Source organism: Carassius auratus, chromosome 39 (assembly GCF_003368295.1).
Source record: "Carassius auratus strain Wakin chromosome 39, ASM336829v1, whole genome shotgun sequence".
Taxonomy (NCBI): domain Eukaryota; kingdom Metazoa; phylum Chordata; class Actinopteri; order Cypriniformes; family Cyprinidae; genus Carassius; species Carassius auratus.
This window is the reverse complement of record NC_039281.1, coordinates 7031096-7058768: the sequence shown is the minus strand read 5'-3', so window position 1 is coordinate 7058768 and position 27673 is coordinate 7031096. Positions and strand designations below refer to the sequence as shown.

The following is a 27673-nucleotide window of genomic DNA, read 5'->3' as shown; positions in this document are numbered from 1 at the left end:
AATTTCTTAAGGTGGAAAACTTAATTAGTACTTTACTAATGAAAACACCTGCGGTTTCCTTGACTTATATTATTCGGTACTCCTGCTTAAGCATTTTAAGATCAACTTTGAGAAATTTTAACCAAAGAGATATTCTCCTATATGTGGGCACACAATACTTTAACTGCTCTTAAAAACACTTAAGTATAAGAAATGTTTAGATTTTCCCCTGTGTCAAATTTTTCAAAAATCATCACCATTTAAAATGAATTTTTCCTCCCCCAGTCAAGACACACCCATGCTTCAAAATAGTACATAGAGTTTATTTTGTTCTCTCAACAGTGGAGTTGTTAAAATATGTTGTCATTCTTGATGAAGTGCAACAGTAGAAGGCAAACAGGATTCTTTACATGCTAGATAGTCACTCACACACAACCATGATTTGACTTGGCAACAAATCCAAATAAAACCATACTTGCACTTGACCTGAAAGCGGGTGCTAGCAATACACAGGATTGCCCAAGCAGTAAAAACACGTTCCTTTAAGAAACAGGGAGAGAACGCTAAAACCAAATGACAGGTTTCTCCTTTCCCCAATTCAAGTAGTTTTGTTTTTCTACAACAAATTCAAGTTCAATCTCAGAAATAAAAGGAAGAGTCCAGATAAAAGAAGAATAATCACAACTCCTGGGTCCTGGAGTGAAGGATGGAGACGGGGAACAGGGAAGCCATCGGTGTTAACCAGGGTGACTTGCATCAGCAGTGAATGATGTGGGAGCTGCTTCACTGACGTGGTCCAGCATAGCGGCCCTCGCTGGGTCCTGTGCCTCGACCGGCTCCAAAACTGGGTTTCTGAGCCATGCCTCCACGGGTGGGCGGTCCCCTTGACCCGCCTACCCTGTCACGTGGTCCCCCCGGACCTCTGGGGCGGATGTCCCGCCGGTCACCTTCACGGGCCGAGCGGGTCTTCTTCTCCTCTACATTCAGCCGAACATCTCCTCGCAGTTTAATAGGCTAAGGAATAAATAAAAGGTCATTCTGATGATCCTGCATTAGTCAGAACATCCTGTACTGCTCAACATCTGGAAGCCACACATACCCGACTGCTGAGGATCTTCTGCACGGGCTCAGCGTCGTCAAACACCACGAATCCAAAGTTAGGCAGCTTTCCGCCGCTGTTGATTCTCAGCTCGAGGACAGTGCCGAACTCTGTGCGGGAGAAATAAGCAGGCAGGTCAATATGGCGGGATTTGATCTACATTTTAAATTCAGTACGAGTTGAAAAGAAATGATGCTTGCATCACTTACGTTCAAAGAATTCCTTGAGCTCGTTCTTATCCACGTCGTGAGGTACGTTTCCCACAAAGAGTTGGTGGCTGTCAGGATAGCGGACTGTTCTCCGCACCTCTGTCTCCCCGCTCTCACCCTCCCGCGGTGCTAACCAGAGATTAAACATTAGATGAATGACGCTGCCATCTGCATATGATGCATGTCCTTTCAGGTTGCTAGTGGACCGGCCATGATTTGTGCTTTTAATTTAAAAGCATAATTTAACTTTAGATTTTGTGGGAGATGCTATTTATATGCAGACATGAGGTTCATTAAATAGCTCAGGCAGCCTTTAGAAGTTTTCCAGAGCCAATGAGATTTTGATAAATCAACGAATCAGGTCTTCCGTAAAAAAAATTAAAATGCATCTAAATGTTGATATGCACTCATACTAGATTGATTACACTTTTGCACACCTCCTGGTCTTGGGGTTCTGTTGGCTGGAGAGGGTCCTGGTCTTTGATCGCGTGGTCTCTGGTCTCTCTGGGGTCTCTGTGCTGTGGTCTGTGTTTCTGCTTTCACCTCCACACGCGACTACAGATCACAAATACAGTTAATCACCTAATGCAATAAAACTATATAGTGGTTTCATGCAAAAAATTAAAATAAATCTACAACCTACAGCAAGTTTTAATGTAGCAGCATTATTTTATAGAAAAGCAATATAGACTAACGCAAGTAATAGAAATTTGGGGTCTGATCATTGACTGAAAAACACTTTTACCCACAGTAGTTCATACAGTTTGTTTAGACACTGCTCCCATTGATTTTGCCAATTGCTGAGGACTTAAAAACAGATGGTCATAGGAGTTTTTTGTATAAAAGTAAAGATAAATTCTAACAATAAACCTACAATATTGAAAGTGATGATATTTTAAAGACAAAATTGTTAAGAGGCCTTAAAATCGTCATCTACTTGCATTAAAAGCAGAGCAGTCAATAAAAACACTTAATATAAAAGAAAAAGCTTATTTCCAGTCTAAAAGCCAGGAAAACCTTATAATATTCCTCGAGTGTGAAAGAGTTGGTTGTGAACATCTACCGAGTGGGGGATCTATCTTGAGCTGTCTGGCAGGAGCCGCCTGACAGGCCACATGACAGCTGGGGTCTGATTCTGGCAGGTCATGTGAACCGTCAGTCCACCATGGCAAGTCTCAGCAACCATTGATCTGTGGGAGATTTTGTTTTGCGTGTTTCTACCTCTCTAGTTCGGGCAAACTTCATTAATTTATTATTGTGCATCTGCGGATTTATTATTTTACATGATTTGATTGATGTTTTAGAGAATATGATCGTTGATCGAAAACAGTCAGATAGCAGTGATCCCAACTGGTTGCTTACTGAGCGGAGAGTATAACGTGTTCCCTAATGCAAGGAAATACATTCGTTTCATTATTATAAATATGAATTTACAATAAGGTTCTTTAGTTAACGAACTAAGCATGAACAATACTTCTACAGCATTTATTAAATGTTAGCTAATGTTAATTTGAACATTTTTTAATGCACTAAAATCAAACGTTGTGCTTAAATGCATTGTGAATTAAACTTTACTTTTATTGTATTGTTCATCGTTTGTTAATGCATCGACTTACATTAACTAATGGAAACTTATTGTAAAGTGTTACCAAAATATTATTATTCCCGGAGCTAGAATGAAAGGAGAGCAAAACACAAAGTCTGCCATAAATCAATGGTCCCTGACACTTGCAAAGGAAGTGGACTATCAGACTTCCAGGTGCCGCTGACCGCTGGCAGCTCAGGTGACTTGCCAGTGGCTTGTGCTGCCAGCCAGCTAGAGATTGATTAAACCCCTAACTGCATCTACCTGTGCAGATGGGACTCGGACAACATGCGGAGGGACTCCTGTGATGGGGACCACTCCTCCTGGTGGGAGATTCTTGCTAGTGACTGAAGCCCAAGACGACGGCTGAAAATTAAAAGCAATTGACTTCACAGGTGATCTCATTTATCCGGTTTGTGATGAGTGTACATCTTCACAAATACAGGTCTTCTGACAAGAGACAGTGATGAATGAGGGTGGTCTTACCCTGTTGTCCTCTGGCATGGCAGGTGCTGTGTCAGCAGGTGTGGGTGAAGGGGGAGATCTCTGAATCGGTTCCTCAATGTGAACCTCGGGCTCGCTGACAGGCTCTGGTTTCAGCTCCACAGCTGCTGGCTCAGGCTCCACCTCTGCTTCTGGTTCAGGCTGGGGCTCTGGGGTTACGGACACCTCTTCTTGCTGCCCCTCGGGCTCCACACTGTAAACGCACAAACTAGTATGAAACCTGCAAACTGTCACCCCTCTTTCTTGAGGGCATCATATTGAATGGCAACTTGACAAACTACAGGTTACTTAAGTGTTTCTTATGTAATGACCGATCAAAAATAAAATGTATATGGTTTTTGACCTACAACACACCTGGATAGTTTGCATCCCGCCTTACTCTAATGACTACCAAACAACTAGATTAAATAAGCCGAAAAACGAACGCTAGTTACCAAGGCGGCTGTTCGTAGTACCCAGCAGACTCCTCCTGGACCACTTCAGGCGAGTGCACCCGCTCCAGCTCCTCCACATCCTCCTCAGACTCTGTGAACAACAGGAGATAAATGAAGTCATCTGCTCACAGCAGGAGCAACTGAGAGACATTACTGGGAAGATCCATGAAATACACCAAAAATATCAGCTGCTCACCCTCGGGAGGTTCTGAGTCGGAGTCCCCAAACACTTCATCTTGGTAACGGAAGATATCATTGTGTACGTAGAACTTGTTTGCAACTGTTCCCTAAAAGATTACAGCAAAGAATAATTATGTGAAAGGAAACATTTTGTGTTAGTGTGAAGGATAAACATACTTTTTTGGCCTACACATTGAGCTACTGCTTGCACTAATCAAATATTAAACATCAGAACAAACTGATGATTCCATAGAATCCTAGAAAATATGGATCTTAAAAACCAACTTAAAAGGTTTAAGGCCGAGGTTACCACAATGCTCAGCCTCTGAATGTCTAACATTTTTAGTCATGCGAGTATACTAGTCAGGGACTATTCATTATTTGAACTCAAACCGATGCTAATACAATCACCCAGATCAATATGTACTCGCTCAATTGAGTCAATGAATGGAGAAGACTCAATGTGGAAATGGAGAGTGTACAAACTGTACGCTACAGCTTGCAAAGATGCTTTACTCCTCACAGGATTCAATATCTAGCCAATGATTTTTTTCTTTAAGTCAACATGAAATCACAGATCAAGCCCATTCACTTTGTTAGTGCACATTACCAGTCTCGTGGTGAACAATTCATCAGTTTTAACTGAAAAAACGTTTGCCTTTCTAAAATGTTTCCCCTCTGGAATGGCATTCCTTCAATTGTCATCAATTTGATGGCTTGGACAGGACATCCTTAAATAAGTCTAAAGTTATAGGTGATGAAGGGGTGCCAAGTTCTCTTTATTTTTCTCATATACTATTCAGTTTCAGAAATGGCTTGTAATTTCCGATTCTGATTCCGACTTTCAAAAATCTTTGATTTTCCATGACTAGGAGTATTGTTTCCAATTAATCCTACAATGACACCTAACAACTCACTTTACAGGTCTTTGGAATTCAGGCTTTGGACTGTGCAACCTTACATTTAAAATGATCTACATCTGCACTGGCATATGCTCAAAGACATCCGTTTAAAAATCACACAAGGTCATGTTAACAATTTGATCTGATAACACATTTATGAAGAAGTGTCCATACCTCAGGTGCCAGAACAAATGTCTGCATGAACTTCCTCATGGGCTGCATGTTATTGGACAGCTCCCCCAACACTTGCACCACAACTCCCTCGTTCAGAGTGGCGTGAGCATCGACATGCCTGATCTTAGTGTGACAGTCACGGAAGCTCATAGCCATCACCTTCTTATGGATTTCCTGTTCAGAACAAAAAAAAAATATTGCATTTAGCCACTGCACCCAGTCAAAAACAGAATTCACAACACTTGTATTCAAACTCACAGACTGCCCATAGACCGCTTCAACCGGTTTGCCATTGTTGTCCAGACCACCGTGCACATAAGACGAGTTCTTGCCATAAAACCTGAAAGACAACAGAAATGTTCAGCTGTACTGCAGTTAAGCACCACATGAAAGGGATTTCTGCAAACTCACTTGACTCATGTCAAAGGAAATCTGAACACAACTGCAAATTCTGACCTGTGCAGGTAATCAGGAGCCTGGTTCAGAAGGGTGTAATACTGTCGGACAAACTCCCGCCCGACAAGCTGGGCACTTGGCTTCTCCATCACCATTTCTTTGGTCAACTGGTTTCAACTAAAACAAAAGACTGCTTAAAAATCAACTCTAAAAGTAGAAAATTGCCTTTTTATAACCCTATGTTGTTCCTAACCCATATGAATTTCTACTGAGGAACACAAAGGGAACCACTCCTTTTGTGTTCCTCAAGAAAAACTCCTATGGGTTTGAACATGATAGGTATGACAATTCACATTCCTGTTTTTTAACACTTCAGCTGCTATTGAGGTAAACTACATGTGATGAGGGAAACCCAGGACAGACCGTTCAAGTGAAACTGAAACAATTCCCTTTGTTAAGCCCATCAAGATCGAGTCGCAACGAGGCTGAGACGGTTTGTTTAATTTCCATTTATGGGAAATAACGTCACACCCTTATACGAAGAACATTTGAATCCTCACAGATCTGCTGGTTTAGTTGCTCGTGTAGGGTGGGACATTTCTGCCAATGGAAAACTGAGGTTAATGAGACGGATCCATTGCGAAATGGACTGAAGTTAACGTGACGTTAGGCCCGACCGCAACACGCCCCGTTACTATCATAAACCCGTTTCCTTTGAGATAACACTGAGACATATTATGTTATATATAACAAATAAACAATTTAAGGTAACGTTACGTTCACAATTTAAGCCAAACCCTTGATTCTTGAAATCGTCGTTAATGAATAAGGCACGTGCACAGCACTTTGTCGCATTAGCTCGGATGAGATGATCGTTATCTAAAGTAAATAGCCAAATTATACACGGAAATGAATTTAAGTGATCTTAAAGGAGGAATACGCCTCATAAAAGACGGGTAACGTACTTCATTAGCCCAGTAACGTTAAACGCGGGACCTCTCTTTAACGGAAACGTCAGGGAAACGCAGCTAAAGCTAACAATCCTCAAAGCGTCGACCGACGAAAACCCAATCAGCGGCCTAACGGTGTGTTTTACCGCTTCAAACCTCGATTAAAGTTTGACGTTTACCATCCGGGAGGTTTTATGATGACAACCGGCAAAATCGTAGCGTTACATTAAATAATTTCGCACTTAAGGCACATGCTATTTGCTAGCTGCGTAACCGCTAACGTTACAACATACACAAAAAAGACTTCCGATATATTTATTTTTAAATACAAAATTAAATTCAATACATAAACTTACCGAGAGAGAATCAGTAAGGTGTGTTGGGGTTGAATTTGTAGGGATTTGACTGTAGCAGCTCCTGCCCCGGTAGCTGTGAGACGTTCAGCTCAGACACTGGCAAACAGCGCGAGCGCGTGTGGCGGAGAAACGCCGGTTTCACTACTTACTACTGAACAGAACCCGACAGCCAATCAGATCGACGCTGTGGATTGGCGCATCCTATCAGCATTTGAGCTCTCGCAGAGCCCCCCAAATCAACCAATTAACGTCAACTACACGGACCTCTCGCAACCAATTAAAAACGGGAGTGAAAGAAAGGATGAAGGCTCAGAACAAGGTTGTTAGGCGCGCAGTAACCACGGATGTGAACAATCGATGTGGAAAATAATAGTTTTACGCAGCAGCTGGTCGTGTTGTTGTTGCTTGGAGCATTTTTGTTTGCCAAACGAACGAGTTGCCAGGTGATGTTTATGTATAATAGAAACTGTGCAACACAAACATTCAACTTGCATTCTTAGTCATGAGAGAAAACGTTAAAATGAAGAAAGAGCATGGTTAGGTGATGCTTAGGACGCGTGTGAATGAGATGTGCAGTGCAAGTCTTATTCACTTCAAAAATCAAAATACATTTAAAAAAATAAAAATAAACCAAGCCCTTTTTTAAACAGCATTAACCTTTTTGTGTGTGTGATATTAGTTTTATTACAACTAAACATTTACCTCTTTCTTTTTATTAAAATACTAGATGATAATAGTAATAATAATAATACATTTCAAAAGCACTTTATTTACCGAAATTTGAGAATAATTTCAATTGAAGTATTTGCCCCTACATCTGTTTATATATCATGTTAATATTTGTTTTACAGACTTTAATTTATACTGATTAACAAATTAATTTGGCTAACAATTGCTTTACTGCAGATTAGAACAATGTGGGACACTTTTTGCAATTTTGAATCATAATTTCAATCATTTTTCCACATGAAGCCAAAACTATACATCAAAATCTTCTATCTTTATGAAATCCCCAAGATGTTCGCTTTTAAAATCAGAAGAATTTTTTTCAGATATTGTACTTAAAGGGGAAATGGCAAATCGATTAGTGCTCCTTGTGACAATTTAAGAATTAAATTATGTGAATTTTCAGCTTGTGCTCAAATCTGGGACACTATGTTCTGGGTTAGAATTAGAAATTATGTATTTTTTACAACGCAATCTTCACATTATCACTCCTGGTTAAATGTGCATATGTTTGGTTAATTAATTTAGCAGGCCTAAAGTGTGTTTGCTGTCTAAAAAACTAGTATCCTATACATTCACATGTGAAATTTTAAATTGCAGAAATCATATCCTATTTAAAGTAGCAATAATAACCATGTTATTATGTCAAAATGTAAAACTGGACTTCATAAAAAAGCAAAATAAATTAAAATGTGATAAAAAAAATACACTATGGAACATGGAATGTCTTCAAAGCTGTTACTCAGTGCATGGTAAGAATAGTGATTCTTCCCATTGATCTCCATAGTATGGAAAAAAGAAACACTGTGCCAATAGTCAATAGAGACCTGCAACTGAAGGTCAACTATCCCTGCAAGCAAATTGAAATGATAAAAACACTTCATAACAGTAATAAACAGTCCTTACCAGTCATGGACTCATCGTGGTTCAGGATCCCATTTTCCTCTAGTCTCTAAATTCTGGTTGAATCTGGATCTTAAAACTAATAATGTTTCTGCATTAAAAGCCCAAAAGTGTATCATAAATGCATGTATAGCATTAAACTTTATTAATACACATTTTATAAATTTAATAACATTATATTGATAGTCAAATCATGCTTGAAAATTCCTTTTCTAAAGTGGGATGCTAAAGATTGCTTCAAATAAAAAATATTCTTGACACATTTTAACAATATTATTGCTACATTTAACATACAAATACACCACAGATACAAACAATTTAGAACATTGTTTTAGTTATAACATATTTATATCCTTAACATTAATTTAGTCTAAATCCTGTCACACGCAGAACTGCATTAGAAATGCAAAATTTTATTTTGCAAATGTGAATATAGTGACATAATAAAATGTCCATTAGGGGGCGACACGCTTCTCATATATGCAACAATTTGAGGTTGAAAAAAATTACATACGTTTTAAAAAATTGTAAAGAATATCTACCAATCACACCAACGTTTTCATTTTAGAGAGATGGACCTCACCGGCTGTTTCAGAGTGAGTTCAGTTAATCTCTCAAACTAAGTGTTTATTATTAAAATCAACTGGGCGAAAAAAATTTATGCAAACTAAATAAATAAATCTGTATTAATCTGTTCAACATGTTCTGTGGTATTCACCAGTTCTGGAGTGCTCCTTCCTGTCATTCAATATGCACAAATTCTGTCTGATATAATATAATTTGTCATATACTTACTTTAAACATCGGCAGATGTACAGCTAAGTGGAAAAAGGTTTGTATAAATATCTGATGTTTTAACAGAAAATAAGAACACATTTGTTTTAAACACACCACTTGCTTCTTTCAATAAGACATATATTTCAATTCAAATGTATTATATGGGCTATATGTAGTATTGTCAGAGCACAGGTTGTTTTATGAGTAGTGAACTAGTTCCAAATTAAAGACAAAGGGCAGAAATGCCATAAAAAGAGACAGGAAATAGATATTTAACATTTGACATTCAACATTTCACACCTTTTATTCCGGATTTCTGTATTTAAAACTTTATTAGTGATGATGAATGTGTAGCTGTAATACTGAAAGTATTTGGATAAAAACATTGAAATCGACTTTAAAACATGAAAAAAAAAAAAAATTAATCACTCTCAGTAATTGTAGTAGTGATTAGTGAGTGATCATGTATGTCATAATTTTGATCAAAGGAAGTGAAAATCAACTGAAATAGTATGTGATTTATGTCTAGTGATTCATGCTGGGACTTTAGGGCTTGGGTTGGTAATGTTTCATTTTTTTGTGATCTGTTTTTAGGGTTAAGAAGCAGTGGAGAAGAGTGTTTTTCCCCCTCCCCGGTGCAGAAGAGGGCTGGACTGCAGCGCAGTGTTCTGGCTGGAGCTCTGCCATTGTTTGAGATTCCTGACGCGAGAGTCTGGCTGGAAGGGTAAGCCTGGAGACGGGGTAAATCCTGCTCTCTCTAGCTCTGCTTTCCCATGACTGGCTGTCCCCACTGAGACCAAACACTGTTTTCCCCACTGCTTTATGCAGTGCAGAACATGCAACATACTTCAAATGTAAATCTGCTTTAGTTTGAACAATAGTATAGAGCCTGACTGAGAGTTTAGAAGTATGAACATAGCATATGAATAAATAGAAACATTACAGCACACAAAAACAAACATTAAGACTGTCATAATTTCCCTGCTTTCTGAATCTAGAATAATCCAAAATGTTCTCTACATGACACCTCTGTTCTTAGCCTAAAGGATTATCACGAATCTATAAACGCATGCTTGTTGAAAGGACCGTTTCTTGTTTTTCAGCATTTAACTGTTCAGTCCAGAAGCCACATTGGCACGTAGGCTTAAAAATAATCCTTTAAATACAGGGTCCTGAAATAAATAAATACAGGGTCCTGAAAAAAAGGCAAAAAGGAAATTACGTAAACATTCACTCCACCCTCAAAGAAACTACTAACATATGTGCTCCAGATTTTTTGCCTCATTGACCATTGCAGCATTGTTTCCTTTGCACATATACAGTGTTTATGTAGTCAAATTCATATTTACTTCAATGCTAAAGTTAATTTGGGTGCCTGGATAAAACAAAAGATCTGCAAACATCATGTTTGACAATGTTTTTCATTTTGCCCATGGCAAGCATTAAAGTATAAATGGGTTATGCAATTATATACGTGGGGGAAACAGATCAAGATAAATGGAGAAATGCATGCAAAGATTGAGTTTGGAAATTTCAGTAGCTTTTATTCATGTAAAGAGATTCATAGTGCTCACATTGTGGCAAATACCTCAAATGTATGTGAACATGTTAGAGGGAGAAAAAAAAATCCTCTCATCCTGCGAGATTCTGTCCTCTTGAATTCAAGTAATATTTCAACTTTTAAAAAACTCAACATTTGGCCCTGGTTTCTGACAGGAAACAATATGCAAATAAAAACATCAGCCTGCAGATACTCAGGGCTCAAATTCAAATTTAATAAAGAAATCAAAACAATAAATCCACCACCAAACAAACCAAAAAGTTTATAAAGCAAGCAGAAAGAACATTTATTTGGAAACTTTATTCTGTTTTTGTACATTTTCACCATCAAAACTCCAAACTTACAATTCAAGCCCTGATTCCGAGTGTAAAAAACATTTGCGGATCCATTTCCAAAACAAAAAAGGTGTATCTTGCAACATACATTGTTCATTATATTCAACTCTCTTTAATATAGCCTGTGCAACAGCTGCTTGGCCAACTTAAAAACCATAGTGTTCAGTCACTCATTGTGATAGTTACTGTGTGGATTGCTCACTTATATCTTTTTTAAACATAATGAATGTTTAGTGGTATATGCAGGTTGTTTAAGAAATCGCAATTAGCACCTTTACTTTGATTTTAACTTAAGGGTTAGCACCTCGCCCCGATAGTAACTAGGAAGCGTCAATGGTAGACGTGCTTAGATGACAAGGTCGTTGTCGATGTCCTCTGAAAGCAGAAAACAGCTAAAGTTAGCAAATCAAATCAACCGAGCATAATAAATATATAAACGGCATGGTGAAAAACTCACGCTCTTTGATTCCAAAGCAGTTGGCCCACTCCTCGAGAGCGATGTACTTGTCTTGGTCAGCATCGCACTGCTCAAAGAAGCTGGTGGTGCAGTGCTCCATTGGGATGAGAGGAGCGCGCAGAGGAGCCAGCTCAGTGTGGGACAGGAAGCTGATATAACACACAAACACATGCACATTTCAATTGTTATCTCTTATTATTGTCATAAAAGCTAACAGCAGACAGGCAGAGTGTTCATAGCTGTGAAAATGAGTTAACATACCCATCGACAGGGTGCTGGTCGAGCTGGCCAAACTGCCAGTGAACGGGGAAGATGTACATGTTGTAGTTCTTCTCGAAGTCCAGGGCCAGAAGGTCCAGAGAATGATCACCAGCCTCCAGCCTCTTCTCATTCTCGTAAATCTTCTTCACCTACAAACACAGCATAAAGTTTGAAGGCATTTCAGAAGTCCTTGCCATCTGGATTTGAATATTGTTCAATTATGCTTACACTCCTTTTCTTTTTCCTTCCCTAAGATAAGGCTGCTGTCGAACTTCTCTTTAGTTCAAATGTTGTTTACATTGTTATGTAGAGGACAATGGAGTGTTCAGTAGGCCAAAAAAAAGCATTTTGTGACCCAGGCTCATTGGAAAAACGTGCCGCTGGCGGCATTTCTGCTGAATTATATTATGTTGCTTATTGCATGTTTCACAGTACGTAGAAAGTGAAATTTCCAGGGAGTTCCTGGATGAACATAAATCTGGCAAAGTTGTATTACATTAACATTGGTTATTGTAAACATGGCAGCAGTTCAGAAACAAACTGTCTGGTGGGTTGTGCAAAAATGTTGTCTGTGCCACCAACACAAGACATAACCGATAATGTTAAAAATGCATTAACTAAAGCAACCATGCACTTTCAGCATGATTTTACTGTATATGTCTTAGTTTTTTTTTTAAATCGTGATATCACAGGTCTGTACCGGGTGAGCTACAGAGCAAGTTTACTATGTAAGACAAGACATACATATGGAGCTGGTTATGCGATACAATCATGAAAATATATTAGTTAACAAATAATAATAATAATCTGCACCTGTAATCATAATTAGTGTTGAAAGTAATAAAGGTTGTTGGTGTTTTATTGCCTCTAGTGTTCAGCTGGAAACTTCAGTTAATTGAATATATATGTTTTCAGAGTTTAGAGCGAAAATGTAGGTAGAGGCACTTTTTTTCCAATTGACCTACCTTAGTAAAAAAAAAAAGGGGGGTTGGGGGGGAGTTTGAAATACATTTATTTTGTGCTAAGTATTCTACAAATACATTTAAATTTTATGTGCTTTATAAAAAAAATAAAAATAAAAAAGTATACTTTCAGTATACTCAACTGGCATTTTAACAACTAATTTTAACTTAATGCGCTTTGATTGTGTGGAAGTAGTGCTGAGGTCCATCTAAAATACTTCAGTATATCTGATCATGCTAAAGTGGAACCTTTTTAATAATGATATTAAAACACATATTAAGCATAATATTAAGAAATGTGCATTGTGCAATAAAGTAATCCTCCAAATAAAGTTTAATTATAATTTTATATCATTCTTATAAAATTAGAGTCTTAAGTGATATGTCAATAAATGTTAATGGATTTGAAATATACTTTATAGTATGCTTAGAAATAAATGATTGCATAAGTTTTCTTTTTTTTTTTTTTACTAGGGCCATTTTCAGAGTTTTTTCACACTATAAAGAGCAAACAGGGGAACTGACCCTGAGTTTCTGCTTCTCGGTGAGCAGGTTATTGTCTTCATCACGCTCATACAGGGTCACCAGCACGTTCTTCAGCCAGTCCCTCATGCGCAGGGGAAACTCGTTCAGCTCGTTGTCCAAGCAGGCGGCGATGTCTGAGGAAACATTCAAACTTTAACACATTTGTTTTGAAAAAAATAATAAACGCAATCAGCATGCACCTATCGTATCATAAAGGGGCCAAATTGCAGCCCTCTGGCTAATATTAGTGTCATGGCTGTTAGGATCTAATTCATTTATGCTGAGTCTCTGACTGAGACACCCTGCTCAGCGATGAGACCACACCACAGCAGGAGCTCCATTTGAGCCCTTCACTCCCGACTCATCCCATCAGGCGCACCACGGCTGTGGATGAGGAAGATTTAGAGGGATTGGGTCTGCTTTGTGGAGCAGCACTGACAAGCTCAGACTCGTCCTGTGCTCAGTGTTTGAAGGGGCAAAGCTACAAGCCATCAATCATTCCAGAGCACTCAATTCCACTTACATTCACGGCTGAGTTTGTGAGTGGTCTACTTTCAAAGTCTGCCTTTTTTACTTCACTGTTATGTGCTCACATTTGCAGGGTCCGATGTAGTCCAGGTGTAGCTTGTGGCCCTTCTTGGTGCCCTCCAGGGCGCATTTAGTGGCAAAGAAGTGGCAGGAGGACTCGTAGGTCTTGTTGTCAGTGCCACAGACCTGCGAAATAAAAGCCATAAATATGAGCAACCATTGTCAGGTTTGATTTCCCCACGTTGTCATGCTAATGCCAAATGCATAAACCAACATTTCAATCAATCTGCTCACAGGGTGCACATGTGCTTCTAGGGACTTCTGTCACTACACATGCAGAGACATGAGACAGACGTGACATGAAGGAAATGACTAAAGACACGCACATGCTCGAAATCTCCGATTGGGGCGGGGCATGTCAGAGGGTCCTGGCACACACACATGGGCTGGTTGCTGTCATCAACCTCACACACTTTGCCCTTCTTGCAGTGATGGTTTAGGCAGGGGTCTGTAAAGAAAATGCATTAAAGACAAAAAATAATTATAATAATTTTTAAAAAAATAATTTCTAGTATATATTTAATATTTTTTATTTAATACTCAAAATGTTTTTTTACATTATGTTATTAATATATATTTTATATTATTAACTTTTATTCGTTTACAGGGCTAATTTTCCAACAAGTTTATCTACAATGTATTTTAAATTATTTTATTTTATTGTGTTATTTATATTTTACATTTTACTTTAATTTATTCCTTCTGCATTATATTTTAATTATTTATATTTGTTTTGTTATTAATTTATATTTTATGTCATTGCTTTAAAGGGAATCTAATAAAAAATATTCTCCAATAGATTTTTGTCAATTTTTTTTTTTTTTTGATTTTGTTTGATTCCTTTTAAGGGCACATATTCAAAAATGTTTTTCACCAATGGGTTTACATTTCTTACCCCTTCGCTCTTCTTAGATATTTTGTGGTGGGCATGTGGCTGGAAGACTGGCACTGGAATCAACTTAGTCCTATAATTACAGCTGTCTACTTTTGACTTAGCTGCAGCCTGTTATTACCCACAGCCTTGTGTACTTCTACAATGTACATCTACATAATCTACACACGTCAACACAACTTCACTTGTGTGCACAGGGACAGAACACATGATGCAAACAGCAGATAAATCTCTCAAAAGGAAATAAATCTGTAACTTTAGTGCATGAAACACAGCCTCTAAACAATGGCAAATAGTTTGAGGTGTGGAAAAGCCATTAAACTCACTCTCAGCAATAACATCCTCCACGACTTCAATGGCCTCGTCAAACTCTCCGGTCTCCACCTGGACTGGGTTGGCTCCCACTTCCAGCTCCTGAATTATGAGACAGAAAAGTATTATGGGTATGGCCTGTATAATCAAGTCCAGTTTAAACACCGCTTTCTTCTTTTGTGTGAGGAAACTTTACTGCACAGCCACAACAAGAGTTTTGCTTTTGTGTCCAACACAACTGGCATCTGTTTGCTCATGTGGGGAACCAGTGAATTGTAATTAGTCCCTTTCAGATATATTTTCAAACTTTATGGATTTCAGTCCCCCGGGGGAATGTAACAGGAAGCTGCATATGTAAACACATCTGGTCCCATAATGGGGGCGAGTTTTCTATTTAAGTCTGCTTAAAATGCAGTTTGGCCTTAAGCTAAGAGATTTTTAAAATGTATTTAATACAGCATACCTCTTCGACAACTGGCTCCTCTTCAGTCTGAAAAATGAAATTTATATAGAATTTAGAAAAAAGGTTAGTCACAAAGCGGCATTAAAAAGGGTAAATGCTCCCTGGTTTTGAATTTTAAAATCTTGTTTTACTTTTTTTCCCCTCTTCATGCAATTTCATTATATTTCTAAATATAAATGTAGTAATAAAAAAATAAATATAGAAAAATCTAATATATATATATATATATATATATAAATATTATTTTTTTCTTTTTTTATTACTAATAATCTAAATATATATATATATATATATATATATATTCTTTTTTTCCTTTACAGGTTTACTTACTGGAGCAGCAAAAGTCTTGCCAGCGAGGCAGAACAGGAAGAAGATCCAAACCCTCATCTTGAGTTTCAGCCTAAGCAAAAATAAAAACTCACATCATCCTCTATATCGACAACACCAAAAACTGAAGGTAATCTGATTTAGACTTACACTGCATCACATTATCATGTAAGTATTATCAAAGTTCCTTGAAAGTGGAATGGGGAAACATCAAATTCTCCAAAACTCTTCGCCAAGCTTAAGATTGCATTTCATATTTGAAATCACCAATGAAATCCCTCAACAGCTGTCTCATAAATTTTGTTTCCTTTGCTCAAATAGCATATAAAGTGCGTGTCTCTAAACACTGACCGTTTCTATAGCAGACAGGACTTCTATCTGCAGCTGCAGTGACATGAAGACTTTACAGATTAGCGATTGGCTCTTTTACTCAGAAGGCGGAGCTTTGTTTGATAGCGCTGCCATACTGAGCATTGCATTTTTCCCCATTCAAAACTATACGAGTGACAAGTTCTACAGTCTTTGGTATCATGCATGTAATGTGTATTTTCATGGAGTAGGAAAATTTTAGACATCAGAATCACACACATGCATGCTACTGGGGTCTCTATGTTCCTTTTAAATTAGTCCACGGGTGGCTTGAGATCAATAGCACATCAGTTCAAGACCTCAGGTGCTGAACCACACGCGTTCGGGCCACCAGACCTGCTCTGTATGCTCTACGACGGATAACTAACCTACAGAAGTCAGTCTCTCCAGACAGAAGCTGACTGAGATAAGAGCTCAGTCAGTATTTGTTCTGCTTGCCTCTCACTTAAAGGGCATCCGGAAGACTGACTGATGTGATATGCTCTTGTTGAGAAACGACACTCTCCTGCGGGGAGATAGGGGCTGTTCGTCCATTTTCTCTGTACCAAAGATCCCTCTTCCTTTATCTCTCTGTTTCAATATAGATATATTTTGTTTATGGCTGGGAAGTTCAAAGCAGCCACAGGTAGACCATCAGAGGGTGATTCTATCAAACTTGCATTTTTGGTGCACTAACGATCAAAGCCAGACACTATTGTTTCTCTATAAAAACACAAATGCACTAAAGACACCAGCCACAGAACAACAGATATCCAGTTCTGAATATAAAAGGGCCTTTTTGAATGTTATGCATTTGAGATGCTAATGTTGCAGAAAAACTGTTATGACTATGTGTGGTTATGAAAGATATTGGTTACTGATGGAGTATCCATCAGCCAAATTCTTGTTGTGAGTATGATGAAGATGCATCGCGACATATTTTGTGTTTGACTTTGTAAGCGATTGAAATCAAAGTTAAGTCCTACCCCTCAAGCTGTGCATTTGTGCATTAGTGGATAATGCTGCATAATTTCTGTGCATTTATAATTAGCAGTGTTGTAGAATTCCTATGGGAGTTAAGGGGTCTTCTTGAAACCAATGACCTGAATATAATTTGCCCAGCAACTGCTGAAATTCCCCTTGGCTTATTGTTCAAGGTTGAGAAATTCTGTCTATCCATCTATTTTTCTATCTATCTATTAATTTTTAGTTTGTAATTATTAATCAAAATTTCATAACATGACAGAATTTTCTCTGGTGACATGTACCGGACTCAAATCATTTTGTCTTCTTAAACCCTGTTCATTTCTTACAATGGATCTCAAGTTTGCATTCAGATCTGCTTCTATCCCATCAACAACTAATGGATCACCATCTTACATTGGATGCAAAATGAGTTGGATGCATATTTTGGCTCCGATTGACCATATTAAGTGTTGCCAAATGGTTTTAGGTTTCAAATAATTTTCAAATATTTCATGGAGATCCATAGGTCCTACATTAGAATAGATTTTTGAGGAAATATTGTTGATAGTTTCACCAAAGAGCACTTTTTGTTGAGTGCACGACACAATCTCTTGTTTTCAGCACATGACAACCATGTTAGCAGGTGTGTGAACCCTTCAATAGCCCTTCAATGTTTTCTTTGGGAAAGGAAAAGAAAGGACACCCCACATCTCCAGACTTAATCGTGGAAAACTACAGAGACTTTGTCACCTTCGTCAAATGTTGACGTCTTTTAATGTGGCAGACAAAGAATCTTTTTGCTTTCCGTCAACTAAAAAAAAAAACATCCCTTTTTTTTTACTGCCTGAGGCTATGTGAGTCATAGGATGAATTAATTCGTTTTAATTTGGAGGTGCACTCTGTTCATTTCAGGACACGTCTTGGCATGTCATTTTTTGGCTGAAGTATAAGTCTATTACTCTGGTGGAGTCACTTTAGAGAAAAACAACTTATTTTATTTGGAAGGTCGCATTCAAAATCAAACACGCCTGAACTGAAGCAAAGTCAGCGGTATAAAGGATCCCTTTTCAACCCAATATTTAATTTAGAGTTTAGTTAGGTAAGCAGGTTGTGGGGCGTAAACCGGGAGGAAAACAGCAGCTCAGTACTCTCCCTTTTTTCCCAAAGAGTCATTTTCCAGAAGCTCTGCAGAAAGACTTTTCTCCTTCCCTCTCTCCAGAGTGACAGAACAGGTGGTTCAATCTCTACATAAACAAAACTAGATCCACAACATTTGACTTGATGCCAATGCACGTCTTGCTCATTTAAATACTACACAATACATGGCATATGATCTCTCTAACAAACATACCTTTGGTTTGCTTACTCTAATATCATCCGATGTAGCCTTAGCATGTTAAACACACACAAAATATCATTATCAGTGCCCAACGCTGAGATAGTGGCGTTGTGGCCGTGCTTGATTTATGGCGCAGGAAACCACTTGGCATGAGCACTAGACCTCTGCATGAGCCACCTGTCCATTATTGCACAATTACTTGCTTGCATCTGTGTGACGTTCAGCGCTAAGCAGAAAAACAGACCCCTTCTTACTGAAAGCTTCCTTGAAACAAACAGTGAACCTGCCAGCACTTTGAGTTAACGTGACAAAAAAGTGGGGTTTCAAAACAAATCTGCATTGACATGCTAATGCCGAAATGTGCCAAAGCAACACGTTTTACTCCCGAGGTTTTGTTTCACAGGAAATTAAAACTCATCTCTCTGGAACCCAATCTTGTTTTTCGAAGTAGTACTGAGGAATCGCTATTACAAAGCTAAAGCTTGTGTCCAGAAACGAGGTGGGAGGGAAGAGGAAATTTCATCCTCTGCTGAAAGGGAGTACAGGGTCCTCTGAAGAAGACAAAAGACAGTCACAAGAGAGTGACTGAGCATAAAAGGATCCATGTAACCCGAGTTAACAATCACCTGACCTTTTTAAGTCGCCCGCTCTTCCCCCTCGCCGCTGTTTGTAAGTTAAACCACTCTGTTAAAGCTCTCTCCTTTATTCAGTGCAAAGAGCAACTGTCTGTGAGAAAGGAAATGAATTCCATCCTATAAATATGAGCGTATCACCTTGAAAAGACCTTATCTGTGGCCGAGAAAATATGACTCATTTATATTTATATTCCACATCTGATCCTCAAGGTGAGCGCGAGTCACGAACCGCCGAGTAAAAAATGGGGTTAAAACCAGATCCACATTCTTAACCTGATTTGTTGCTCTTTGCAGTTTCTACAACTTCACTGTTTTCAATTTTGTTTCTTTCTTCGATTCTCTAATCCATATGCATTGGAAATGTAAGCCACACAGAATTGATGAAAAAAAAAAAAAAAACACACACACACACACATTTAACCTTTTCTGTTTCACCCAAAGGCACATCAAAACTTTCTGAGTTTCAATAAAATGTTTATGCCATGTCTCTCTTGTGGAAATCTTTTCGGCAGACCAGGGGAAAAATATTATCCATACTGGTGCACACATTACTTATAAAATATTGTAAGATAACGCAGTTGGTATGGTAAATTTAGCAATAAAGTTTTATTAAAAAAAATAATAATAATAAGGATTTTCCAACTTTTTCAGGTAAACTTTTCTCTTATCTTTATAGAGATATACGGGCCCTTCCAGTAGCTGTAGGATGACACAGTTCAAACGATTCTTGTTTGTCTACAGCAGCAACATGGCCTTAAACAGCTGGTGAAAAATCGCCTTTTGATGGGACTGATTGGAAGGGGAGGGGCCTATCGCCGACTCTCTCCCCTCCCCCTCCATCCCAGACTCCGTCTTCACCCCTCCTGCTGCATATGTGGCACACAATACCTCAATATTGTGTTGCTCTGAGCCATAGACTGCACGGTTTAGGTTCAAACTTTGAATAAGAACATTAGCTTGGTAAATAATCAGTTTGCATTCATTATACAATGATTTCATCATTAATAAATAAGCAGCACACAAAGTTCACATAAAACAACAGACACCTGCTTCCAATGGAAGTTTCAGAGCAAAGCCAGAGCTTTAAATAAATCTGTGCTTTCATCACATGCACATGGGAACGTGATCTTTAAAACCTTGTAATCGTTTTAACAAGCTAGTAGTAGAACAAAAACTAAAATCAAGCTACTGTTAGAAAGACTTGTTTTGGTGATGGCTTGAAAAGCGGGCTATTAGTAAATCAACACTTGACTGTGAGACTTTATTCGTTTTGATTATTCATGTAAGAATGAGAAGAGGAGACAAATGAATGATCTTACCTTCTGTCCGTCTAACAGAGAAGCCAGAGGAGAAGTCAGCTGGTGAAAGGGTCTGAAACTATCTAACAGTTCACTCAGAAGACATTTGCTGTGGGCAGATCCGGTCAACCCCCTTCTCGGTTAGGGTGGGACGTCCCACAGTTAACTCTGTGCATCCAACTCATGTGGAGCGTTATACTCAATCTATACTCTCCTCCACACTCCTGTTTGAACTTTAGACCACTATATTCATCATCTCAAAGTATTAAACATTACTTGGTCCAATAGTTTAGGAAAACTAACTGGTTTATCTCATAACATTTTATTGCTAAAAAGACTAAAACTAAAATAGTTGTAATATATTTAAGTGCTTTTAATTGACGTGAACCTAAGCTATAGCATAACAGTCCAGATCATGATTTGTGCCTGATCTACAAAAACTCTTCCTTCCAGCGAAGTATTATTGAATTAAGCTTCATGTCAGATCATGTGCTGAAGCAAGGAAAGACTGAATAACAAGGAAAACTGGTTTGGGTTTGTTTGCCTGGAACTACCTTTTATTCTTTTGTTAAAACTAAAAATACCCTAAAAGTATCATTGCTTTAGTTAGACTTAGTACTAGGCAAAATTAGGTTAAAACTATTGATATAAATGTCCTTATTTAGTTACAGATGCACCAATTAAAAAATACATAAATGAAATGCCTTAACATTTAAAATACATATTAAATGCACCGATATAATTAGAACCAGTATACTGTACATACAACTGCACTTGTTTTACGTGATCGAAAGATAACATTTATTAATCATTTTATAAATCTGTTGCACAATATATTTAATGTATTATTCCTATTTGTTATTATACGCTATATGCACGTTTATCATCTTTGTTTCATTGAAAGGGAAAACAAAAATACCTGGTAGAACCTCTCTGGTGTTCACTCATTAAGTTCAATTGACTCAGTGATTTTCTGCATTGAATTCACTCTTAAGTAAACTCATTAATGATTCGACAATGGTGCACAAATAATCTATTGACCTTTTTCATATTTCCAGGTTTCTCAGCAGCAGAAGTTGTCATAGTAGGGTAAACTTTTACAGCAGTGAATGGGAGACTACCATAAATATAATTTTGCAATCCTATTTTCTCAAATAGCAAAAGGTCCATGATAGCATTTTCATGACTTTCAAAAAAAGGTGGAAAAAATAGAGACTGATGAAGGCAGCCAGTGAGAGAGATCGATGTCAAATTTACTGTCACATCCATAAACGCTGTATTAGAAACACCTTTGTATTATCTTTAATTTGGTTTGTGTATGTGTGTGTGTGTGTGTGTGTGTTATTTGATAGAAAAAAAATAATAACAAAAATAAATAAACACAAAAACTTTGGAGGATTTACAATGATGATGGCCATTGAAACTTGTCATCACAGTCTATAGTGGCTGACTGCAAATGTAGCATGCATTTCAGATTGGAAGAACTTTTTTCTTCTTCTTCTTCTTCTTCTTCTGCTTTTTTTGGACAGAGAGTGTCAACATCATTGAATCCTCTAAAAAAATCCTGTCTGAGATTCCAGGGGCCCATTCCACTGTACTGTCTCTTAGTTTTGTGTGACCAGCAGACTAAACTAATCACGCCTGCCGTTTCATTCCACCCGTGAGACGTCACATGAAGTACACAGCTGAAGAGATTCACTCTGCTATAGATTGCTAATGTCTGTACTTTCTGAGTGTACAGAACAGTAAGCAGAGAAACATCTGGATGAGACAACGCTGGAAAAAAATAGTTTCTCTGCAACGTGGCATTTTCCATTCTGGCCTCTGCAGACACCGAAAGCAGGGCCACGGAGGAGGTGTAATTATTTTATACACTGCAGACGTGGCGCTGTCTGTGGGATCTGAGAAGATCACAGAGGGTCACAGACTACTTGAAACTTATAACAGGATCTGAAACACATTTGTATTACTAAGAATATAAAATAGAGAGAAAAAAAAAAAACTAAACCTATGTGTGTGTGTGTGTGTGTACATACACAGTAAAAAGAAAACATAACAGATTTTTAGTATTACCATAAAAATATAACTAGAAATGTGCAAATATTTTGTAATTGAACTTAAATAATAAGGCACTTCACATAATTTTAGGAGGAAGGTTTCTTTTCATCCTAATTCCTGTTTAGAATATAAATAAACTGAATCAGCTAATAATATATCATCACACATTAGTTTACTGTTCATCTACAATGGAGGATGTGTGCATAAATCATATACTTTACAGGTCAGAGGTCATAGAGCTGAAATAGAATTAAAACTGCTAGAGTCCAGCATACAGGATTATGTAACTTATAACATCAGTAAGTAAAGCAATGCGTTTTCATCCTCAGAAAAAGTTGTGATGGCAAGTACAATGACAGAATGTGTTTGGCAAGAGAAATCTGTCGTTGTCATTACGTCAGCTGAAAGAAGCCCACACAAACTGAATGTGTCTTTTCACAGTGAACCATCTCATTGTCTCAAGAGCTGCTCTGTCATTTGGAAATGGACCCTATCATTTTTGTCAGTGTGGCTACTGTGTAAACTACTGCCACAAAACACACACACACACTATTTATGAGATTCAAGTGCATAATATTACAGTATAAAGACACTCAATTCAGCTTCAGTCTAGATGTAGACTTTGAGGACAGGTTCGCTTGCTTAATGGCACAGTGGTTTTTGCTAATTAACTTCCTTGATTCAAAACGTAAAACCTAAGTGTCCTCTACACAGAACTACTCTTGACTGTAAGATGTATGCATGATTTATATAGGGACTAATGTACGGCCATCCTGTTAGTATCCCCAAAATAAACCCTGGCTGTGGCAAGCCATTCTGACTGAATCATTCTCAGGGTATGAATCTTTGATATCAACGATTCGAATTTCACTTGATAAAGTGATAACTCTTAATATCATGAATGGAATTTTCACTAGGAACAATGGGAATTCTTGATATCAGGAATTTAATTTTTAGTAGTAAAATTTCAGTCCCTGAAATCAAGAAAGATCATTTTAACTATAGTGAAAATTGAAGAGTTGATAATAAAAATGAACACCCTGGGAATTTTTAGTATATGGCTCGGTTTTTAGCAAGCAGCATGTAAAAAAAAAACCCCTACATATTCAAGGTTGACATTGCTTTGAAATCTTGCCTGTTCATTGTCTTAAACATTCCTTTAAGACAAAATATCCATTACAGTGTGTGACATTGATGTGACTTGCATTAAGATGAACACTATATTACAGAATTAATACACACACTCACTCACACACACACACACACACACACACACACTGTATATAAAATATTAAAATAAATTGTGATTGTATGAAAATAGAGACATAAAAGTAGTGCCAGTTTCAGTTACTCGGATGAGGTCCACAAATAAAGTTGTAAAAACAATTAATTGTTAATTTATTAAATGCCCAATATTTGTATTATTATATATTTTTTTTTTTTGCAATTGTAATTTATTTGTGTTGCCTGTGGCGTTATTAATCTCCATATGGTTTTATGGTTAAGCTCCATATGGATTTAACAGCACTGTCAGTGATGCCACAAATCCATTTGCGTGTAAGATTAGATTGAATCTGTGACTATAAAGTGTCCATTTTATCTGACAGTGAAGAGATGCTGAGGTATTAAAGAAAACCGTGTTGTGGTGAGAACTCTGTATGGGTGAAGAAGCAGAAGGCAGAAGTGCGTACTAGACAAAATACAATAGCACTTCCTTTGTATCCCTTTGATCTTTTTCTCCACAGATGGACGGATAGACATGGATGGAAAACATCAGGAAGATGGTGAGCTGACAGATGGAGCATGGACTGATAGTGAGCAGGCTGGGATTGTGTGATGATTGGGTTGTTAGGTCTTGGTCCAGATCTGCTGGTTACAGTGACCTGGTGACGAGAGGCTAAAAGCTGGATAAAGCTTAGGAATTATGTTCTGGGGCCAGTTGCATAAACTTAGCCTCTATACGTAAGTCAGTGAAAGTTTGACCAGCTAGCAGTTAGCCAAAGGGTAATCAGTCTTATTTTTGGATTCAAAGAAATAAATAAATAGCTGTCTAACTTTTAAGACTGATCTTAAGCTTTTATGCAACCGGCCCCAGGTTGTATTTAAATTCATAAAAATCAAACAAGCACATGCACAGGGCTTGGATAACAGGCTGTCATTAAAAATAATCATTTTGGCATCACAGGGTGATTTTTCATAATCATTTTCATTATAACACTGAGCTTAACTCTGGGTCATCGTAATCCAAACCCCACTTGTATCTGTGGGTAAAGGTATGTTCACATTCGTAATTTAGAAATATGGTTAGCACTGCTTTTCACCCAGGGTTACTGTATGAAAACCAGCTCTGGCACATTTGTACAAAACTTGTGCTATATTATATGCTTCCAACTACAGGTGGAGAGCTCCAACCACATATGCTTGAGATGCAGTTCGCAAAGATGCAGTCTTTGGGTACACAATAAAGTGCATAAGTTGTTCATAAATCTGTTTATAATTATTATTTTTCTTATTTTTGAAAACGCTGGGCATTCTGAAGTCTGCAGATGAATTGTAACAGGCTGTGCTGTACTGCTGTGCTTCTGCTACATTGGATGCTTCTTACCTTGATGAGTGCATGATTGCACTTGTCTCTACCTGCATGGCATCTCCCTTTAGTCACGTCTTTCAGGCTCAAAATCTTGAGAAAAGAAGGAATTCTTTTCAATGCCCCATTTGGCATTTATCTGCAGATTTTATCCTTTGCAAAAATGTTTTACTGTTTTCAGTAGCACCAAGGCGAAAAGTCCAAATATTCTATCAAGCAGCTGTCGCTTGTGACTGGATTCGGTCAGGCTGTCTGAGAACTACTGTCATCTTTACATTTTCTGTAGCAGCTCTACTCTACCTGCTGTCTTATTAGTAAGTGTGTGAATTGCTGTTTGCATCTTAAGTAATTTGATATATTTATAAATGTAATATCTATTTTATTTTGCATCATGGAAGTAAATTAGTTGGCTATTTTCTTTGAATGTGCAAGACTTCCGATGCATTAGCGCCTGAATAAAAAGTGCAGTAAACTGTAAATCAATAAATGCGCTACAAACCACTGTGCAGTGTTTGGGAAAGTTACTTTTAAAATCAATAAATAGGAAAACAAAGTAAATGGCATTAATTATTTTACAAACAAATAACGTGAAAAAAGTTATCTGATTACGTAACTTGTGTTACTTGTGTTGTGTTTGTGATTCTTGATAATGTGTTGTATAAAGATAAGATAAAGCAGCATAATGCATTGTTTTTGTACAGACAGATAACTTTGCAAGCGTCACCGGAAGCCTTGCATATTCAGGTTGGAAATAGTTGCTGGATTGGTTAGTTGCAAAAATATATCGCTGGACTTTTGTCCAATAGAAACTGATTGGATACTAAAAAGTGGGTATTAAAAAACAGATTTCTGAAATAAAGCCTAAAATATGGTTGGTTTAGATTAATTTAACATTTGCCCACATAGCTGAGTCACATACGTGGAAAGGAACTATATAACATTATGATTGAAGTCTGGGTTGCCAGGTTTTCACAAGAAAACCCACCCAATCGCTGCTCAAAACTAGCCCAATTGCCATTCGAGGGGGTCCCTTGTGTTCTGGGGGTTAAAATACACATTTTTTTGGAGGGATCCACCTGCTAAAATTCACATTACAGGGGATAAACATCATGTTATTGGAGTCGCTTCAAACACGCGGAAATGAAAAACAACCCACATCAGTGGTGTTAAAGTATCCCAATTCTGCAGGAAAACCACAGACTTGGACTTCTTATTTAAAGCTTCTTATTTAAAATTAGGTCGAATCAAACAAACAAAGATTCCAGTAATAACTTGCTAATGGCCTCTATTTGCATCAGCATCACACTGAAAAAATAAACTCTAACAGTGATTCATTACCTCAGAGAAATGAATGGGCTTGAGACAAAGCTCCTCCCTGCAAGCAAGGATTTACCCTGTACTGCAGATTTGTGTTTGTCATGCAAAAAAAAAAAAAAAGTGAATACTTGTCTTTGTTCAAAAAGGAGGACACTTGTCCGTGTTGTACACAGGGGTTTCCTTTCCATTCACTGATTTCTCCAGCCGACAAGCACTGCTGGAGATATTTTTTGACACTTGTTACAGTTCTCCAGTCACTACACATGATCTGGATGGCTGAGCATTCCTTGCATTTTCTCTTTTCACAAGCCATTCCACAAAAAACAAAAGATCAGTTGTGTTGACACCACAGTAGCATGAGTGAGTTTCCATGGCAAAGTGAAAAGAATGGCAGAAGACGCTTTTAATCGTCTTTCGGTTAATTGTTCAGTGATATACAACTGCAATATTGCTGCATTCTATCCAGACTGGAATCTATTAAATTGTATTGTTTCATCAGTAAATAAATAATTATCTTCTATGACAGCTGCTTAAAATCATAAAGGACCTCAAAGAGCCCCTCATGTTTGTTTTGTTTTTGTTTTGTTTTTTACCCCTGATGACGGCCCTGGTTCAGTACAGCTGCATTATCTGCAGCATGTCCTGTGCTTTTATAAGCTACTCCCTTAGCAATGATACCAGCTTGAACAATAGAAAGCAAGCCTCTGGTTCACTCTTTCAGATTCTGTTCAGGTACGAACCTGTTCTGCATCAATGAGAACAATTATTACACTCACTGTTATTTTTGTGGATCTGTATTCCACACACTAGACGGTGCTGATAATACACAAAACTGGTATTGGTATCCAGCAAACACCCATTTCTAAGTAGATGTACAGCAGCTGTTGTTTTTTTCATGCTTTTTGCCTTCTTAGATGTGGCCAGTTTACATTTAAGAGAAATCTTTAACTGCAATGGGAACACTTTTTTTTTTTTTTCATCTTTTTTATTATTATTTTTTAAATTATGCATTAAAAGAGAATGCAATATAAGGTAACTTCGAGTTTGAAAGCTAAAACTTATATAGTGTTTAATTGTCTCTCCCACATTCAAATGTGTACAACAGTGTATTACTATGTACAGCAGTTATGATATTAATATATCTCTGTACAGTTCTGTCCTTGGCCTGAAAAAGCAGGCAGATAGCAGATTTAAAGAATGCTGCTTGGAGAAATAGCTTTGTTTTGTTGACAGGGTATCATTGCCCCCTACTGGCGAACTGAGGGCAA

At 37.8% G+C, this 27673-nt stretch overlaps 2 protein-coding genes across 3 annotated transcripts; both read right to left on the bottom strand.

The window, feature by feature from the left end:
• Positions 1-281: 281 nt before the first annotated feature.
• LOC113057821 (ras GTPase-activating protein-binding protein 1-like) lies at positions 282-6923 on the bottom strand. Of its 2 annotated transcripts, none has more exons than XM_026225349.1 (12): positions 6769-6923; positions 5523-5639; positions 5325-5406; positions 5067-5240; positions 4007-4097; positions 3811-3901; positions 3359-3569; positions 3137-3238; positions 1725-1842; positions 1288-1416; positions 1079-1188; positions 282-993 (listed from the first exon to the last, which is right to left on the bottom strand). In XM_026225349.1, the coding sequence occupies exons 2-12, from the start codon at positions 5615-5617 to the stop codon at positions 763-765; spliced, it is 1434 nt and encodes a 477-aa protein (XP_026081134.1). In that variant the 5' UTR covers positions 5618-5639; positions 6769-6923; the 3' UTR covers positions 282-762. The 2 variants fall into 2 exon arrangements, with proteins under 2 accessions (XP_026081134.1, XP_026081135.1); XM_026225350.1 differs by having other exon boundaries at positions 5523-5652; positions 6769-6906.
• A 4069-nt stretch (positions 6924-10992) lies between these two features.
• On the bottom strand, positions 10993-20611 carry LOC113057820 (SPARC). The gene is made up of 10 exons (XM_026225348.1): positions 20465-20611; positions 15861-15930; positions 15531-15557; positions 15082-15169; positions 14190-14311; positions 13869-13989; positions 13276-13409; positions 11789-11937; positions 11528-11676; positions 10993-11445 (listed from the first exon to the last, which is right to left on the bottom strand). The coding sequence occupies exons 2-10, from the start codon at positions 15915-15917 to the stop codon at positions 11417-11419; spliced, it is 876 nt and encodes a 291-aa protein (XP_026081133.1). The 5' UTR covers positions 15918-15930; positions 20465-20611; the 3' UTR covers positions 10993-11416.
• Positions 20612-27673: the final 7062 nt, after the last annotated feature.